The sequence below is a fragment of the Anabrus simplex genome, chromosome 12 (genome assembly GCF_040414725.1).
Source record: "Anabrus simplex isolate iqAnaSimp1 chromosome 12, ASM4041472v1, whole genome shotgun sequence".
Classification (NCBI taxonomy): Eukaryota; Metazoa; Arthropoda; class Insecta; order Orthoptera; family Tettigoniidae; genus Anabrus; species Anabrus simplex.
Window position 1 is genome coordinate 43,122,618 of NC_090276.1, and position 20,538 is coordinate 43,143,155.

The following is a 20,538-nucleotide window of genomic DNA, read 5'->3' on the forward strand; positions in this document are numbered from 1 at the left end:
TTATTCATAAAAGCGAAGTTTATGTTTTGTAGATCTAGAGAAAGCATATGGCAGGTGCTAAGGGTCCTTCATTTATTGTAACCAAAAAGATTGCTCTTTCAGTGATACGCCGCTGACAGGCATAGCAACAATTAACCAATTTTACCTGCATCAATACTGTGATATTTTCATTAAATGTGTATTTTACTATGATCCATGATGAGACTACTAATAGACAATGGCTTTTTAAGTCATCTTTGGTTCAACACAAGTGCGGTTTTGAAATCATTTCAAGCATCATTATTCTTGTGACCTACTAGTTTTTATTCTAAATCCAGTTGGCTTTATCAATTGTCTAATTTTTTTAAATGTATACACTAGTGTAGTTTATGTGTTCGTATCTGTAGCATTAACTCAGGAGATTTACCCCCCACCATTGCATTTATGATGTCACCATGCCCTAATTCTAATTTTCTGATTAAATAGCTAAGAATAAACACTATGTGTGGTCGAAATTAGTACTGCCTGAGAGTAAACTATGTGGATAATAAAACTAAAGTTTTTTTTTTTGTAAAAAGTTAAGTTTGTCATATCCATCAATACGGGACCAAGCATGAAATTTACTGCTTATACGCAAGCTCAGAGCAGCGCGATCAGCACGGCCAACTCTCTCTCTGTAATGTTCACAAAAGGGTCGCCTCTACACATAGTGAAGATGGCAGTATCTGACAAATTACTCCATCGTATTCTTTTGAGAAAATACCAAGATTAAATTAACCACTTGATATTGATAAACGTAGGGCGGAACTTGTCGAACTTAGCATCAACTGTCTGTTTATAAAATCTGTTTGCTTCGTCCCCTACCCTTGCTGACGGCCCTTCATTCAAAAATATCCCAAAACAATCCATTTCAGGGCATTCAGGGGTCAAATTATTATCCGACATAGGTTTGGCGCTTGAAATGCATGCGCCTTCAGCGCAAACTCGCCGTCCGACCCCGTGGGTAGGCCTAGTTAAGTGTCATTTCTTCCTCTCTCTGGCAGCAAATCAGAAATCCACATCAGACTCAATCTCCTCTAATAGTGTACGATTTCCTGCAGACGTATCTTACGTTCGGACGCGGCAGCCATCATTCAAACACGATGTTTACAATTGTGACAGAGAAACGTTTTCGTGCAGAACCACTTGCGGAAATAATATAAACTACTTAGTTTAATTTGGGGCTAATAGATGACAGAGGCATATAACACAGTTATAAGGCAGATCTAGTATATTCGACAGCAGCACTGACGGCACAAAGTTCAGTTCAAATATACTCGATCGCAGCATTGAAAGAATTGAACAATCTCAAAAATTTAAACGATTTTAAACTAAATATCACGTAAATATCATATTTAACAACTAACAAAACACCTCTATTATCCAGCTACTAATTGTTCTGCTTGATGCACAATATGGCCTGCACCTCACTTACCTGCAGCAAAGCCTGGCTTTGGAAGTGTTTGTCTGTCAGCGGTCTTGTATCCTTAGGAACATTCTTCACAGCACTCAATATACAAGAAGTTTTGTTGCGACGGGAAGAACGGTATGCTGATCCCACAGGCGTGCGATACATTCTGAAACCAATGGATTTAATTTACATTCACATAAAAATACAGAGACAAATCAATGAATCATAGTACTATGACCACCATGACCTGGAACATTTATGGAGAGGCATACGTGACATTCTAGCAGCATGATGAGTGTGTATATAGGAAGAGCAAGTCTGCAGGTTTGTTGTTCATTGTGTTTCTGGCATAAGAATGAGAAAAGCATACAATCTCTCATGGTTCATTACATCGATGGCTGAACACATCTACACCGATTAATGTCAGAGGCTATAACATCTGGTTGCACTGCTGGACAGACAGGCCGGTGGAGGTGGTGCGATGACTCGAGGGATACAGTGAGGCCAATTACTTTGGTGTACAAATTCCTGACAACTGTCCAGTATCTGGACGTTATTGATTATGGTGATGATTGTTACGGTAGATGTTAGATATAGATATAGATCATTGGCCCCTTAAGGTATGAGACAAAATGAAATGTTAAAAGAAACAGTAAGGTATTGTTTTAAAAGCAGGATAATGTATATCATAACTTAAAAACTAAAAACAGATCTTGTTAAGACAGGAAAAAGCATGCAACCAACAGGTAGTGGATTAAAACATAGTTAAAAGAGTAAGTTCAGTTTACAGTAACAAATATTAAGAATAATTACTACAATAAAAATTTCACTGTTGGGAACTATTAAAAAAAAGTCCACTATCTCGTATAAAACTCACTGCTCGCCATCTTGTAGAACGAGGGGCATGGTGCTTGGTGGTTTTAGATTACGACGCAGATCAGCAGGGTACTTTCACTTCATAATGGTGTATACTATGGTCAGATGGGTGCTCCTCTTTCCTGAAATAAGTAGGGGTGTCCGTAACCGTGTCCGACCCAAGACACACAGCTACTGCTGCATTCCTCTGGGATGTCTTCCATACCTTCATTGTACCCTTTAAAATTCTCAGCTTATTGGAAGGAGGGGTGGCCTACCTCTCCTCCTGCCAGTAAAACCTTACCAAATGTCTCAGCTGGGGAATGTATATCGTAGTTGGAGCCTTGTAAGGTAATGGGGGCAGGAGTGAGACTGCTTGGATGTCATTGAGAACTTTATCCCTTTCATGACAACAGTGTTCCCTGTTCGTGACTGCCACTTCCGAAAGGACAATGTCCCACGCCTCACTGCCAGGATTGCAAAGGACTAGTTGGAGGAACATTATATTTATTTAGCGTATAAGTGGCATCACATCAGATAAACTTACAACTAAAGAATTGTGTCCGTTTAATAGTGCTCAGAAAAATCACAGAAAAACATCAAGATTGTGAATACATTTCACTGTTTACAGTGAATTTGCTGTAATACCGTTGACCCCAAACAGACCAGAGATGAGCCCAATCGAACACCTGTGACTCTACTCAAAGAAGCAGGTTTGCGAGACACCACCACCCCGCTGTGTATGGCATCTGCAAGACCTGCTGTTGTACCATACCATCCCTGAATCTTTGAATCAATGCATCACCAAGTTGCAGTGGTTCTGCAGTCGGGAGCCCTACACTGTATTAAGTAGGTGGTCATAATGTAATATGAGGGGGGGGGGGGGGGGGGAAATCAAATATAAACGGGATATTATTTATTTAAATTCATTTCTTGAAAAAAAAAAAAAAAAACAGGCAATTTTTCCACATAGTTTACTGCTTTGGAAATGCATTTGTCCCAGCGTATGGGTAGCTTTTTGATGCCCTCATCATAAAAAAGAACAGGGTCGTGTCACCAGCCAGTTGCACACCAAGTCTTCCTAAATCTCGTCATCATCAAATCATTGCCCTCCTCGAGCTTCTTTAAGTGGTCCGAACAAATGGAAATCGCAGGGTGATAAGTCTGGGCTGTAAGGAGGATGATCAAGTGTAGTCCAGTGCATTTCCTGTAGCTTCACAACCGTTAGAGCTGGAGTATGGGGCCGCGCATTGTCGTGGAGGAGGATGACCTGTCGAATATGTTGGCCTCGTCTTTTGCGGCGATATACAACCCTCGCCTTGTTCAACAGCTCGCGGTATTAAGCAGCATTGATTGTGCGTCACTCATGCAAAAAAAATCAATCAGCAAAATGCCCCACCAATTAAAAAAAGAGGTTGCAAGAACCTTGCCAGCTGACAGTCGAGTCTTTGCTTTCACTGGTGCTGCCTCCCCTTTCCTCTGCCACTTCTTACTGGCTTGTTTGGATTCGAGAGTGTAGTGGTGGACCCATGTTTCGTCGCAGGTGACGATCCGACTCAAAAATGCAGCACCTTCCGCAAACCTTGCTGTAATATACGAGAACTATCAATACGGAAAATGAAACTAATAAATAAAACATAAAATAAAAAAATAAAATAATAAAAAACCTTGCTGTAAGCCGCTGACAGACCTCCAAATGTCTCAACTTCAGATTTTCAGTCAAAAGGTGAGGAACCCATCTGGAAAACACTTTACAGAACTGTAGGTCGTTTGTGACAATTGCCTGACAGCTCCCATAACTGATTCCGAATTGTTCTGCAATTTCGGATAATTTTTTTTTTTTTTTTTTTTTTTTTTTTTTTGTAGTTGCTTTATGTCGCACCGACACAGATAGGTCTTATGGCGACGATGGGACAGGAGCGGGCTAGGAGTGGGAAGGAAGCGTCCGTGGCCTTAATTAAGGTACAGCCCCAGCATTTGCCTGGTGTGAAAATGGGAAACCACAGAAAACCATCTTCAGGGCTGCCGACAGTGGGGTTCGAACCCACTATCTCCCGAATACTGGATACTGGCCGCACTTACGCAACTGCAGCTATCGAGCTCGGTCGGATAATCTCGCATGTCGATCGTCATCAATAATGTTTTCGTCTGTAGTGCTAGTCCGAGGACGGCGATTGTGCTGTAGATTTTCCACATGTTCTCATTCGTCCTTGAACTTTTTATGCCAGGCAAACATACGTCTTTGATGATGTTTGATCACCGAACTGTGCAGTCAAGCTCTGGCAAATTTCCGCCGGTGTAACTCCTTCATGAGCAAGAAATTTTAAAATTATGTGTTTCGCAGTGGAGGGTTGCACCTGTTGCTCCAACATCGTGAGCGTTACTGACAAAACTGCGGGAAACATCTAACAGCACGCTCTCCCCACTCCTAGCGGTCCCACACAAGCATAGAAGCGCGAGGGCAGTCCTACCAACTGTTGATGTTCACGAACAAAAATCCCGTTTATATTTGATCGACCTTCGTAACTCGTCAGTGTACACCACTATAAAGGAATGATATCACCAAAGTGGCATCAACAGAAATGGGCAGACTGCAAAAGATCACCAAAGATATCATTCATATAAGTATTCTAGCAATTTATTTACTTTATTTGTGTGTTTAGCAGTGGTGAAGTTAGGGCTCATGGCCCTCTCATACATTTGACAAGGTAAATTACAGGGTAATAACGAGGTCCAGAAACAAATAATACATTATAAAATAACAGATAACTAAGCTAAATAAAAGACAGATCATACATAGTTATGAAGAAAGAAATCCCAACCAAAAAAAAAAGGAAATTCAAAGAATAAAAGTAAAACGAAAGTGAAAAACAAGACATAATGAAAAACAAGAAAATACAAACTGGAAACATAAGCTAAAGCATAGTAAGTTCAAACCATGATTTAAAGAGAAAACAAGTGAGGCAATGAACAATGATATTAACATTTTGATGCGCAGAACACAATGCATAATTAAGAGGGGAAAGAAGGATAATAAACACTGAAACTCAATGTCCAAGAGCTAAAAGTTAAATATTATGTACATATAAACCATTACAATGAAATAGTACAAAATAGCTATGGGAATCCTCAGTCCATGATGACCTCACATTGTGAATATTTTTTAACATCCAATTGCAGGAACTAACTATGGATGCAAAAGTAGGTAAATGAAGTCTGGCTAAGCCTAATCTCTATAAACAAAATGTATGCCCTGTTTGTCCATTGCAAAAATGATTGTTCATTTGAATTTTTTAAAAACATTTTTCCTGCTATATTAAGACCTTACAGACCACCAGTTCAATTCCTGTATGTAAAAAAATACAGTAATAAAATTAAACATTTCAACCTCAATAAGAAAAAGGTGACTGTATGGACACCTGAGAAGAATGGGACCGGAACGCCTAGCAAATAAGATCCTCATCTTCCAGGAAAGAAGGAAGTCGCAAGTTCCATGGCTGAAAGAAGTTCCAGGATCTTAAAAAATGTGGCATTGAGAAGCGAGATTTTAAAAACAGAACAGTGTTCAGGAGGAAAATTGCGGAGGTGACGGATCTGTTTGTAGAGAACATACGAGAAAAAATACGGTGTTCTCGGATGAGGAACGAGCAAAAGTGAGCCAGAGAATGAAGGAGTATTGGCATAAAAGGTAAAAACATCAACAGTCAAGGAAGTTGTGTAACTGTAACCCATAGGAGGTTGAAACGATCCTAAATAATAATAAAATAAAATCATATGGCCTCAGCTACCATGTGCAGACATTGTAATTTCACCCCATCTGTGACTGTCTGCTCATCAACATTCCGTTTTACTCTCGGCCTACTAGATGCCAGAATAGACCGAATCTCTTGGGTATCTATGGCTGAGATTTAAATTAATTTTGTCAGGTAAACACCAAATGTGTCACCAGAGGTCTTTTCCATGCCAACATCGTCGAATGGACTCTTCTCCGCCATTCAAAAAACCATTACACATGATAAATTTCAAAAATCCAACTACCTCTGCCGGGTTTGAATCAGCTGTCTTGGGATCTGGAGGACAACACTTTACCACTGGCCCACACCCGCAACTATTCCAGTCTGTATGTATGACTGATTGTTCCATTAACACACTGAAAGAGCTGGGCCTTTTAAAAAACTTTGCACATATCTTACAAAATTGGGTTAACTTACACGCTGAGCTAATTCAAAGGAGGAAGGGAGTAAAGAAGGGAGGGGGTTGAAATACTTAACCACTTATATTTTGAAAAGTGTCCCCTTTAATTAGAAATACTTCAAACAGAACTTAATTTACATTTCATTCGGAACATTTTGACACTGGTGCTATTTCGTAGAGCCAATTATATTTATATTAAGTCCATCAATGGTAAACTTCGTGGACATGGAAACATCGTTACGTCATCAAGGGGATAGTGGAGGATGTAGGTGTGACCGACTTAGTAAGGTCACAACTGCATGATTACCTGGCCCTTTTAATCAGGAAGATAATAAAGATGGCTAGAAATGAGAAGAAACGTGTGAGGGAATAAGGACTCCTCTGAAGTAGGAGTTGGGTGTTTTCTCTAGGCCTCAGATTCTCTAACATCGCCAACCTGGAAGAAAACCAAATGTGACTGCCTACAACGTCCAACAAGAACCGAAAACAGAGGTTCTGGTGCTCTACTAGATGGCATTATTGCTCTATTTGAATAAAACAACCCATCAATGATGGGTAAAACTGCTAGCAACTTAAAATTATTCATATATAATACAATGAATTGTCAGGTATTTGGATGCTGGTACGCAAAGAGAAATCTTGCGATGTACTCACCCAGATGAAGATGGAGTAGTAAATAAATTACCGGTACGCCCCTCGTAACTACGGCTGCGCCTTTTCTGCCGTACAACGCTTCCTGATGTAGGACCAACATCCCGTTCCACTGAACGGTGGCGTGGTAAACGTGTTGCAGCCACGGGCAATTTACTAGAAGCAGCAGTTTCCCCTGATGGGAACAGAGACTTCTTTACACGTCCGGTTTTAGCGGAGGACTGTGCCTCTGACTTCTTGGAACTGTGTACATCGCTGAAAAAATAAAAGAAATCCAACCTTCAGTATAATGTACATTCACTCAAGAAAAAAAAAAAGGAATATGCACATGATATTGTCTCAGAAACAACTGAACCAACAGATGTTTGTTGTGGGTACCCAAAGGGCTTGTATCTAAATGGGAGGCAAATTGATTTTTGGCAATAATTAGAAATTAAATCACCGAGGACCGTAGGCATCAAGAGGATGTTTAAGCTTCCTTCTATGCTGCGGGGCTGGGGACGGCGCAAGACCTTTGAGGTTGCGCGCGGAGCAATGCTGTTTATATTTGGCATCTATGCATTCTTGATGATGATTGTTGTTTAAAGGGGCCTAACAGTTAGATCCACGGGCCCGTAATGGTATGAGGTGAATGAAATTAAAATTCAAAATGTATCCACTGACTAGAATCTAAAACAAATGATGATGAAAAATGATCGAGAAACAAAAACAATCAGTGGATCCAATTCACAATGCCTTAATTACTGGGATGCTGCTTATTATCTAAACTGTCCAAAATTCAGCCCTTCATAATGGTAAAATCAATGGTAAAGCAGTGGTACTGATCACAAGTAACGTAGACTCGTGTTTCTCGCATGGCGGTAATAATCACACACAATGGTACCACTCGCAGGTAACACAATCCCATGGTGCTTCGCACATAAGGGCACCACTCAAAAACAATGTAGAACAATGTGAAACTAATCACAGATCACTTATACTCATGATAGTTTCTCACACTGTGGTACTAATCATAGGCAAAATAAACCCACAGTGTATCGCACATTACGGTAATACCCACAGGCAACACGCACCCATGGTGTTCCTCACATAATGGTGCTATTCTCAGGCAACACAGACCCATGGTTTTCCTCGCACAGTGGTACTAATCACAGGCAACGTAGACCCAGGGTGTTTCTCATAAAGCGATACTAATCACAGTTACACAAGCGGAACCGTCTACTGTAACACGCGATGACACTTATCACAAGCAACGCCCAGACCCGAAGTTTTCCTCGCATAATGATACTAGTCGCAAGCAACATCGACCCAGGGTGTAACTTAAAATCCAATAAAGGTATTTTATTCGTCCACCTATTCAATACTGTCCACTTGTAAATGGTTACAAATATATACGATTATACAGACACCTTCGGGACATGTTTCGCCCTTTCCATAGGGCATCTCCAGCCTTAAATCAATCTTAAAATATTACCCTTAAATATTAAAACAAGAAGCTTCCTTCTCTGAACTCTTGGTTCAGCTGGCGGAGTATTCCTTAAAGGACCTTCCATGGTTGACTGTCAAGGTGTCACCTGTGTGGGACTAGGTCCTGAATTACAACTCTGGATTTGATCCAGTGAGGTGATAAGGCTGCCCCTAACCTGGAGAACAGATGTTGCTTAATGGATCACAGTGGCATTTCCTCCACTGTGGGGACCATCACCCCACTTAAAGGGGCTCATTCGCCCGAAGCCGTTGGCGCCCTTAGGGAGTCAGGTTATTTCCCGCCGCCCAACACACTGCATTGGCAGTTTTACAGCTGGGTACCAGACCAGCAACCCTCCTCCTTTCTCATTCCGGATTTAGGACCGGACAATGGCGAAGAACTTCAAAACATTGCAAATAAAATTGGCCTCAAAATATCATTTGAAAAAACAGAAATTATGCCCCAAAAAACAACACAACTAAAATAAGTTACCATAAATGGTAATAAAATCAAAATAATAACTCAATTTAAACATCTTGGAGAAGTAATAACACATAACCTAAATGAAAAATCCAAACAAGAACAAATAGTTTAGCTAAAGCACAAAAATTAACACGGGATATCTACAAAAAGAAATGTCTATCAATAAATGCAAAAATAAAACACTACAACACAGTTATAAAACCAGAAGCTACATATGCAGCAGAAACACTTTTTCACCTGAATAAACAATCAAAGACTGGCGGACTTCAGAAAATGAAAGGAGGATTGGAAGAACCTGCATCAACAAAAAATACCAGAAAGATGGACAGTGGCAGTTAATACCTAACAAAGTCGTGTACAAAGATCTAGAACCCATTACAGATACTATACGTAAGAGGAGACTGGGATTCTTTGGACATATCATGAGGATGCAAGATTCGAGACTTCTGAAACAACTAGTACAACACAATCTTGTCTCAAAAAATACCACAACAGGATACAAATGGATCAGAGAAGTACGAGAGGATCTGAAGGAAATAGGCCTTACAACAGAAGATACTGCAAATACGATAAAATTGAATACAAGACTCAAGAATACAAACCTACGCTTTACCTTTACACAAAACAAACCAACAACACGCATATTTTCAACTAAGGAAAGGGCACGAAGATCGGTGCGTCTGAAGAAGTACTGGGAGGACCACAAAGCCCGAACAATCCCTTCAAGGAGACCTGAATGACGGACTGACTAAAGTGATCCTATGTGGTCATAAAAAAAGAAGAAAACAAGAAGCTAGATAATTAGCTTTGTGACCCTATATGCTAAAAATTCTGGTACATTAAGTGTGACATGGACTACACTAAATAAAAACTGTGATAAAATGTCATTGAAAAACTATCACCATGTGTTCCGAGGCTAAAACTAGATCATCTTATGTGAACTTGTGAAGTCCTTATAGAATGTCTCTGAATTGTCTATTTCTCCAAATGCAATGGTAAAAACGTATGTTCTAACAAAGGAAAAGTGAAATCATAAACACCGGAACTAAGTCTTGCATAAGACGTGCTCATGCAGCTACTGTTTTCATTATATGTGAAAGCATTTTCAATCCTCCAAGGGTAGTTGTAAAATGAGGTGCAATCTGGGACCACTGTATATAAGATCATGGAGCTAAAATGCAGAATACCATGTGGTCACATAGTATGTAGGATTCCTTGTAGAGAACATCTGATAGCCTACTGGACCATTCGTTCCCTGTAATGAGAAGGAAAGGAAATCTTAAAAGCAGAAATTAAAAAGAGAGGGGTCTTCTTTTTGACTAAATTAGAGTGGATAATTACGTGTTCGCTGTGAAATATTGCGCCCAACATTCCGTTACAGCAGTGTTCGCTTGTCTGTTAACTCTGTTCCTCACATTGTATCTATGAAGTTTAACAACACCATTGTCCGGTCCCAAGTCCGGAATGGGAAAGGAGGAAGGTTAGCTGGCTTGAAAACCAGCTAATGCCAAGTGTCGAGCGGCGGTACATAACTCAACCCCCCATAGGGACTAACAGCTTCGGGCAGATGAGCCCCTTTGGGTGGGGTGATGGTCCCCTCAATGTAAGAAATGACACTGGAACCCATCATCTGTGTCTTTGGCCCAACGGCAAAACGGCCGGAGAAACCTCATTTTTGTGGTTCTCATCGGTCGTGGAGGCGGATGAGATCATGCCAGACGGACTAGCTGTGAAGGCGCAACTCAATGGTATTTTGAGTCTGCGGCAGTCCGTTGCAGTCGTGGTACTAGAACCTGCACGTCGCATTTTGTTTGTGCCGCAGGGTATAGTTCCAAGATCATAGTGTGTGGGTCACACATCCTTGCAAGCTGCGATCCACCTCAAACAAAAACCTGCACGTGGCACTTTTTCCTGCTGTCACTCCCTTCAACTCAAGTCCAACGGCAATGGGATAAGGAGGGTGGAGGAAGTTTTTGGGTGAAACTGGAAGCCTCTAGTTTGGACCTGCACATTGGCAGATGTGTGATGGTTGTCTTTCTGAGACCCCGTGACTACTCAGGAATTCGGTCCTGCATCTGTGTTTGGGCAGGCCTATTTAGGATCACTGCTGCCCACCCTGAATGGGGAAGGCCCTAGGAAATGTGGGCTAAACATTGGTAGTCACACTCTCAGCCAGCTGGAAGGCCGCACCCAGCGGGTCACCCCTTATGAGGTCGAAAAACGAAGATTACCAAAACTTTGATTATAGGAACCTAGAATGTTCGAACCCTACTTGAAAGACAATAACAGACCTGAGAGAAGAACAGCGCTTGTCACCCATGAGCTTGGATGAATGAACATTGATACAGATGCCTTAAGTGAAAGCAGACTGTCCAGAGAAGGTAAATTTAGAGTTCAGCTCAGGTTACACAATCTTCTGGAAGGGAAAAGATTGGGGAGAACATTACATTGCATTCATGGTGTGGGATTCACTGTGAAGACCACACTGGTGAATGATTATCAGCTAACTCCAACCGCAGTCAGTGAAAGAATGACTCTCCGCATCCCACTCTCTGGAGCCAAATCTCACACTCATCTCTGCATATGCTCCCTCCTTGGATGCTGATGTACAAACAGAAGCTAAAGATCAATTCTACAACCTGCTGAATACTACCATCAAAGTACCAGCAAGAGACAAACTCTTACTACTTGGCAATTTCAACGCCAGAGTTGGTAAAGATCACCAATTATGGGGCAATGTGATGGGAAAACATGAACTTGGCAACTGTAATGCCATTGGTCTACTGCTCCTTGGTTTATGTGTTGAACATGAACTCTTCCTTACTAATACACAGTTCCACCTGCCTAATCGCTACAAGTGAAGGGTTATGAACTTCATGTTATTGGTCCGTATTGAACTGAGATAACAAAAATAAACAGGAGAATTTTCCAACTATTCAATACTTAGTTGTATTTACAATGTTATTTACATGGGTAAATACAAGACCACTTGGATGCATCTTCGCTCAAAGCACTAGCACATCCTTGATTATACCATCACCAGGCAATGTGCTAAAAAAGATGTCCTTGTTACAAGGACCGCAAGAAATGTAGATAACTGCTGGACAGATCATAAACTCCTTTTCTGCCAGTTGAGAATCCCAATCTGTCGCAAACCAAAAAGATCCATCCACAACCTGCACAGAAAGAAATTTGATACTTCTAAACTTCAAACTGAATCCATTGCTACAGATTACAGAAATGCAATCTCAAACAAACTGGCTAATCATCCAGTCAGCAGTGATAGTACAAATTAGGAATGTCCCACGCTTCAGAAGGTCATCACTGAGTCAGCTGAGGAAACAACTAGTTTTGTGAGGAAAAAAAGATAGGACTGGTTTCATGAAAATAATGAAGAAATGAAATGTCTTATCAAAGCCAAACGGGAAGCCCACCTATCCTATTTTCAAGATCCGTCTTCCAATGTGAAGAAATCACATTTCTTGGAACTTAAAGGAAAATGTCAGGCACAAATTAGAGAAATTAAGAATAACTGGTGGCAACAAAAAGCTGAAGAACTGCAAAGACTATCTGATACCTATGACCTGCAAAACTTCTATGGTGGCATAAAGGAGATATATGGTCCAATTCGATCTTCATTGGGGTCACTGAAAACTACTGACAACTCCATCATTTTAACTGATAATGGAGAAATTTTACAGCGTTGGAAGGAACATTTCTCTTCGCTTCTAAATCGTGTCTCCAATGATGCTGAGGACTTTCTTCGTAATGTCCATCAGCAGCCCCTACAACCATAGATGGCAGTTCCACCTACATACAGAGACTTCAGTTAACGTAAGAAATTTCATTTTTTGTCCGTATTGAACTGAGAATTACAATAAATAAACTTTTAATGTCCACCTATTCAATACAATAATAATATTATTTATAGATGTAATTACAACATTCTAATTATATACAGTACTAGTTTTGACGCATTTTTGCGTCATCTTCAGCTGCACAAATAAATTGGAAAATAGGCAAATTATATAAAACTCATGATAGATGTTGATTGTACATGTTATAAAACTATGAAATCTACATTAAAACAATGACACATAATAAAACCTTATTGAACAAGTTAAAGACTTGTGAGTGAAACATATACTGAATGCAGAATAACAGTTCACAAGTTGATTCATGTCCCTGTGGACATACAGTAGTAAGCTCAATAAATTTGGTGAGCTATTTACAATAATAAAATATTTTGTGTTTTAAAACTTTTTAGAACTTGTTTCAACTACGGTCCATAAACTGAGCAGTCATCTTAAAATAATTGTGAATACTGCTAAATAAAATTTAGGTATGACGGAATTCTTCAATATCAAAGGCCTATGAGGTGGAAACATGCATGTACAGTGCTGGACACACAAGATCACCTTGGTAGGCAATAGTGATAAATTGAAATCATGTGGTTGCGATGGTCAAGTCTGCATTTTTGAACACAAGAAAGCGAAAATATAATTATTTACAATTCTTAACATCAAAGTATGGTGCTCCAAAGGAAGTAAAGCTTTTTCCTGCATCTGTCATAACCCGATGGAATAGCTGGTTTCAAGCTGTCTTCTATATGAGTGCTTACTTTACTGATGTTACATTTTTCAAGATGTCTGACAAGAAAGACATCAACACTATGGTATTAAGTACCTGATTGATCTGAGTGACCGAGAAATGAATAGGCTTCACTCCCACATGGTTGTTGTCACAGATCATGCAGCTGGATTGGTTGATCTCCTTATTGAATTTGAAGGGTCCCTGTATCCTACCTCTCATCTCCTTTACCCAAACTGCATAACCGTGACGCCAGTTTTACCTTCATGAGGGGAATTTTTCTGCGGCAACTAATGATGCTTCAATTAAGCTCACTCCTGTACAGCAGGCTGCATGTAGAGACACATTTGTCAAAGCTGCTTATTCTTCACAGTGCAAGCTAACCACACAAAGCTAAAGACTCCAACCCATAACCATTTTGTGTCAATTTCTCAAGCTTTGTATCCAAAAAATATAATTTTGAATAACACTGATAAATTAGATGAGCTTGAGAAATTGTTTGGAGTAACAGATCTCTCACGAAACGATATCTGGTCTGGTTACTGTTCTCTGAAACATGCAATTCGAACCCAGATGAAAGAAAGTGAAAAATGTGATGTCATGCTTGCATTAACTACAGTTCAGACAGAGTTCAGCATATCTGCTAAATACTACCTTGAGTTGTTGTGGACCCCAACGAACAATGTAGATAAAGAGTGCATGTTGTCTCATTACAACACAGTGATTACAGACAGACTGTGCAATTTGAAAAAAAGCAATGCCGAAGTACTGACAATGCTTTCGTTTGAACAATGAATTTGTATAGTTTGTGAACCAAGGCCAATAACTGCACTTCATAAACTTGGAATCGTTAAAATTAATAATAACACGTGATTACTTTAACTTTGTAAACAGAAGCTAATTTTGGAAAAATAGATGCTAATTTTGAAACAAATAGATGCTAATTTTTCAGGTCCCTAGTGATTACTAAAACATACCTATGTATAAGAAAGACAATGTTGCAGGAATAATTATAACATTAAACTACAGTACATATAATAACAAAATTTATGGTTACGATCTTGTCATCAGATGGCTGAAGATGGCCACTAAGTGGCTGAAACTAGTCCCAAGACTTATGTAATATTCACTTGATATATCATATTGTAAATTTATTCTTATAATTGCACAAAAATGAAATTTATAGCGTATAAGTCGGAGGAATGTAAAACTGATCTTGGAAACATCCATAGCTTCTTTTCCAATAACTTTTCCCGTGAAAATTTACACGAAAGGGAAACTTAACCTTCTAAAATCACTGAAGCGGAGGCATGTGGATATTAATGAAACGTTCGTGCCTACCGTACCGAAGGAGGAAATTGCTGTTGCCATCCATATCACAGTAAATACTGCACCGGGCCCAGATCGAGTTTTGATGAGAGGCCTTAAAGATGACGTACAGGCTATTACAATTAAATTAATAATATATTATGGTTCCACCTATTCAACACAATAACACCTAGTAATGTGAGGTTACATCACAAGTCCATCACACATGGTACCGGTTGCGACCCGAGATCTGGGTCATCATCAGCCAATCGTTCAAAAGGTACAAGATAAAAGCAATGCACAGATGAATAACAAGTAATGTAGAAGATATAAAGATTTTTTCAAGATGAATGTTCGTATGGAGCTATATAACACTTGAGTACGAAGCACTAGGTTTTAAATGTCTTAAAATCTTGATGTGAAGATGAATAAATAGCTCGATGTTAAATCTTATAATCATACGATATATTAAGATGCAAATAGCTAGTTGTCTTGTTATGTAGAAAAGTTGAAATTAAACACCATTGTGAATAGAAATATGTAAAACAGAGTGAGAATCACAATTGACAAACGAAGGTATCTATAAGATAAATGTTCCAGTAGTTCTTGAGGTGGCGAAGAGATCAATTTGAAGGTCATATTGTTCTGAAACATAGTTGATTTTAATTTCCAGTTCGATGCGGAAATATAAAGACATAATGAGAGTAATAAAAGCCAATTTAGACGAGGGATAGGCAATGAATTGATCGAGAAAAATATGATATATAACTCTCATTGCACAGCGTGACACAGTGAGGGGCTGAATTTGGAAATGTGTAAGAGAGTGGAAAGGGAAAGAGGAGAAAGGGAGAGGGGAAGGAGAAGGTGGGGAAGAGGGAAAGGAGGAATGTGGATTTATTTTAAGGCGGGGCAGGGGGACGAGGTTATGGGGGTAAAAGACATGGATAGGTACTATGCAAGGCGTGGAAAATCAAATCTGAGTTTAAAGATTTAACACTTTTAAAAATGAAGATAAGAAAATCTAAAAGAACATTTTGTGTCTCTGAAATGTCGTTTGAATTAAAAATAGGATTAAAATACTGGCCACGATGAATGTAACAATTATCAGTTGTGTTAAGTAGGGGGCCTTTTTTTCCTATTTCAAGTATTTGCATGTAATGTTCTACGTTGGTGACATTATGTTTAGAATCGTGTATATGCTGTCCTACTGCAGGGAATCTATTGTATTTTAAAGCGTTAAAATGTTCTGAATATCTAACAGTAAATTACGTCCAGTCTGTCCAACAAATGAAGAACTGCAGGTGTTGCATTTAAATCTGTGAACCCTGGATTTTGAAAAACATTTGATTTGTTCACCAAGGTAGAGTTATATAAGATATCTACACTCCTGTTTTTAGTTCTAAAAATTATTTTTACATTGTGCTTTTTGAAAATGTTGGTGACTTTATAAACATCTTTATTAAACGTGAAAGTGGAAAATGTGGAGGCGTTGAGTTTTTCTTTTGTTAAAGAGGGTTTGGGACAGTGCTTGAATTTGTTAATTATTCGATCTATGAAAATGCTGTTATAGCCGTTAAATTTAGTAATAGCACTGACAGTATTCAATTAGTTTCTTAAATCTTTCTTAGACATAAGAATATTAAAGGCACGAAAGACTAGGCTGTTGTATGTTGCACATTTGTGTGCTTGCGGATGCGAAGAGTCTTGTCAAATGGTGGTTGCTTTTTGCATGGATTTTCTAAAAATTTTGTAGGATAAAGAGGAAGGATGTCTGTTAATGGTTAAATCTAAAACATTTATAGCTTTGTTAGTTTCAGATTGGAGAGTAAATTTAATGTGAGAGTCAATGCTGTTGAGAAGAAGTAGTGTAGAAGCCGCGCTAGTAATTTCTTTATTCATAATAACTGGCGTATCCTCAATAGATCTGGCCCATAAGAGGATATTAGTAAAATTATTATTATCAATTTTTGTGTATTCTAAGAAATCAAGATAGATCTCCGCCAAAATGCCCAAGGCCGGTGAGCCCATAGCTAAACCATCTTGCTGATATATAGTATCGTCAAAGGTGAAAAAGTTATTATTAACGACCAATTTTAAAATAGAAGTGAAGTCTTATCTTCTTGAACTGTATTTAAGTTATTTTCGATGATGTGGAATAACTTTGAGGTCTGTATACTGGAGTACACATTTACGATGTCAAATGAATGGAGAGAATGATTTGGTTGGATATCAATAAGTTCATCAGTTTTTCAATTAATTCTGTGGTGTTCCTGATAGATGGTTGGCTAAAAATCTGTAATTTTTTGAAAAAATGTATGGACGAATTTGGATATATTGTATAATGGACTGGGTCTACAATGAATTATTGGGCGAATGGGAATGTCTGAGTTTGAACCTTGGGGAGGGCTTTAGCAATGGGCAGACCTGGGTTCATGTTTAAAAGTTTTGTTACGTAGAAATGAAAAGGTTAGCACAGGATAGGGTGGCATGGAGCGCTGCATCAAACCAATCTATGGACTGATGACTCAAACAAGATCTTTTTTTTTTTTTTGGATTTTAAGGGAATGAGAAGATTGATATTCTCTGTGAAGAGACAAAAGTATTTTTTTTTAAGTTTAAGTAGACGGATTTTTTGGGTAGGGTCTCTTAACTACTGAAATATATTATTGCTAAAGAATTTTTTGCTTTTGTGACATAATCAGATTTCGTAATCTATAATCTTCATTTCCGTATTGACGAATTACACAATTAGAAATAGGAAAGGATTTTCACCTATCAATACTTGTTTATTGCACTTATTATGCTACAGGACCGGTTTCGACCCTTTACATAAGGTCATCTTCAGCTGAACCATACATACATATCTATGTGATGAAGCTATGATTAAGATTGTATTGTCAGAGGAATGCCATACGATAATAAACATTAGGTCACATCCAAATGGAGCATGTCGTAACGTGAACTGACATATATGTCACTATGTACAACAATGCATTGTATGTCTAAAATAGTATGTTTAAGGTCTTAAAATTAGTTGATAAAACACATCTCTACTTAAAACTAATATATATATATATATATATATATATATATATATATGTACAAGACGAATACAATATACGGGAGCACTTCACGCACATGAACGTTCTTGTCTTGCTTGTTGTTCAATTCATCGGCTGACTCCCGTGTTCAAGTCTTATTTACACAGTTATACACTAAGCTGCTGTTCCTAGAGTTTGCTTGTAAAATTGTATAAGTAAAAGATTTTGTGTTCATGTATGTACATAGAATAAAACACTTTCCAATTTTAAAAAGGTGCCAGACGTATGGATAAAATTAGGCTAAAATATGTTCAGCTCTGTTGTGTGTGTTGCCTTATGTTAAAATCAAATCATGTTGTCCTGTGACGTCCATAAAATTTGAGTGACATTGGGTTCAAAGTAGTGGCTCCTTTCCCATTTGTAGCTGTGCAGTGATGTTATATTTATTGTTGTTGGTGTGGTTGAGATGTGTTTGATATGCGAGCTTGTTGTGCAAGTGACCGGCCATGGTAGAGCGCTGGCCTTCCTAGCCCAACTTGGCAGGTTCGATATCGGTCGGTCACTTGCTTTCTTGGCTTACGCTGCGTAAACCGTCAACGATAGACCCCAAGTGTAAGCGTACAAATTGTAGAGCATAGAAACCTCTACAAAAAAGTCTGCGATGGTATATACCTATTTCCAACCGGTTGCCCTCTAAAAGCAATTTGATGTTATAGTTCGCGGGAAAAAAAAGTGACTCCTTAAGATTAAATAATATTTCGATATTATCCTCGAACTCCTCATCGAAATAAATTGTTTGACCTTCTCTACTGTTTCATAAAGATTACAATAACCTTGTCAGGACATTACTTGCATGAATGGTTCAGAAGTTATGACCATTTTAGACTGTAGTGGTAATTCGTTCCCTGTCGTCTGCTAGCAAGCTGCCTCTACCTTGCCGCTTGGAGCGCTGTAGTCGCCTCTGATGAAAAATATCAGAGCTTCGCGACTGTATATATTAGACTGTGATAATACTGTAAAAAGTGTACAGAGGTTAAGAAAGTATTCTTTCTTCCGTGCTGCGCCGGTACCGCACTTCCTCCTCGCGCCAGGGCTTCCAGCTGGGATGGCGTGTAGTTCTTTCTCCAACCATCGCCTGTGATGAATAGTCTCTTGCCTCTAATAAACGCTATAAGGCCCTCTCTTCTTGCTCTCCCCAAGTGGAATCGTAGGATTTTCATCTCTTTCCTTTCTTCAATTCCCAGGTCTCTCTGTATCCAGACTTCCGTCCCTTTTAAATTCCTGGCATTCCGGAGAATTTGGTGGGTTTTCATTCCAGATACCAACTGTACTTTAATCGGTCTGTTCCCTTGGATCCTTCCTATTCTCTGCACGTCGTCCACATCGGATTCCGTGCAATTTACTTTCACTCCTTGTGTGAACACTTCCAACACAGCATCTAGTAACGCCAGTTTTTTTTTTTTTTTTTTTTTTTGCTAGGGGCTTTACGTCGCACCGACACAGATAGGTCTTATGGCGACGATGGGATAGGAAAGGCCTAGGAGTTGGAAGGAAGCGACCGTGGCCTTAATTAAGGTACAGCCCCAGCATTTGCCTGGTGTGAAAATGGGAAACCACGGAAAACCATCTTCAGGGCTGCCGATAGTGGGATTCGAACCTACTATCTCCCGGATGCAAGCCTCACAGCCGCGCGCCTCTACGCGCACGGCCACGTAACGCCAGTTTGTCCTCGCTTCTATTGTCCTTAATCTCATGTATGACCAGACATCTGCTACGCTGGGCAAGCACTGATCTCCGGACCTGCATCTCCAGCTCCCGTGTGCGCTGCTCCAATACCAGTCGGTGTTCCTTAGCAATTTTCATTTCTTCCTGGTATTTATCTAGAGATTCTTTTATACCTGCCATATCACCCCGAAGGCTGTCTTTCATATCCTGAATATCTTTATTCTGTGCCATAATGAGCTCCCTCGTTGTGTCTGTTTGGCTGCCCTCTTTTATCACCTCCTTGATCTTAGCTATATCTTCCCAATTCAGTGGCCCAGAGTTGCTTTCCACTCCTCCAATTACTAATAATGCAGCAATCACTAACGCTGCCAGCACGATTTCAGAGTATTTTATATCACATTTTAAACCACATACCTGATATTTTATTCGATTGTTCCATCGGCCGATGACCACTCGGTAGAGTTCTATGCTTATTCCCATTATGCTTACGCCACAACACTCAGCACTCCGCACACACGTCTGCTTCGTTTGCAGGGCTCCAATCGACTGATGGTTAAGAAAGTATGACCCAAGCACATCACCTGGAGTGAAATGTAAAGAATTTCAGCTTGTCTTCTGATCCGGCAAAAGCCCAAAGGCTTATTATCATGTATACAATTAGCAATTCCACTTCCAAAGTCATTCAACCATTAGGCTTTCTAGTTCACACGTCAACAATATACTACGAGTATGTGGATTCTGGTAAAACCTCTGTTGCCAAGGTCAAAGACCATGACTGGAGCCCAGTAACGGCA

At 39.4% G+C, this 20,538-nt stretch overlaps 1 protein-coding gene across 1 annotated transcript in view; it reads right to left on the reverse strand.

Moving 5' to 3' along the window:
* Positions 1–20,538, reverse strand: part of Ndc80 — a 119,459-nt gene that overhangs the window by 87,575 nt on the left and 11,346 nt on the right. Inside the window, exons 3-4 of the mRNA XM_067156224.2 lie at positions 7,133–7,384; positions 1,454–1,595 (exon numbers count right to left, since the gene is read on the reverse strand). Of these exons, the coding sequence (XP_067012325.2) occupies positions 1,454–1,595; positions 7,133–7,384 (394 nt within the window). The remainder of the gene's footprint in view (positions 1–1,453; positions 1,596–7,132; positions 7,385–20,538) is intronic.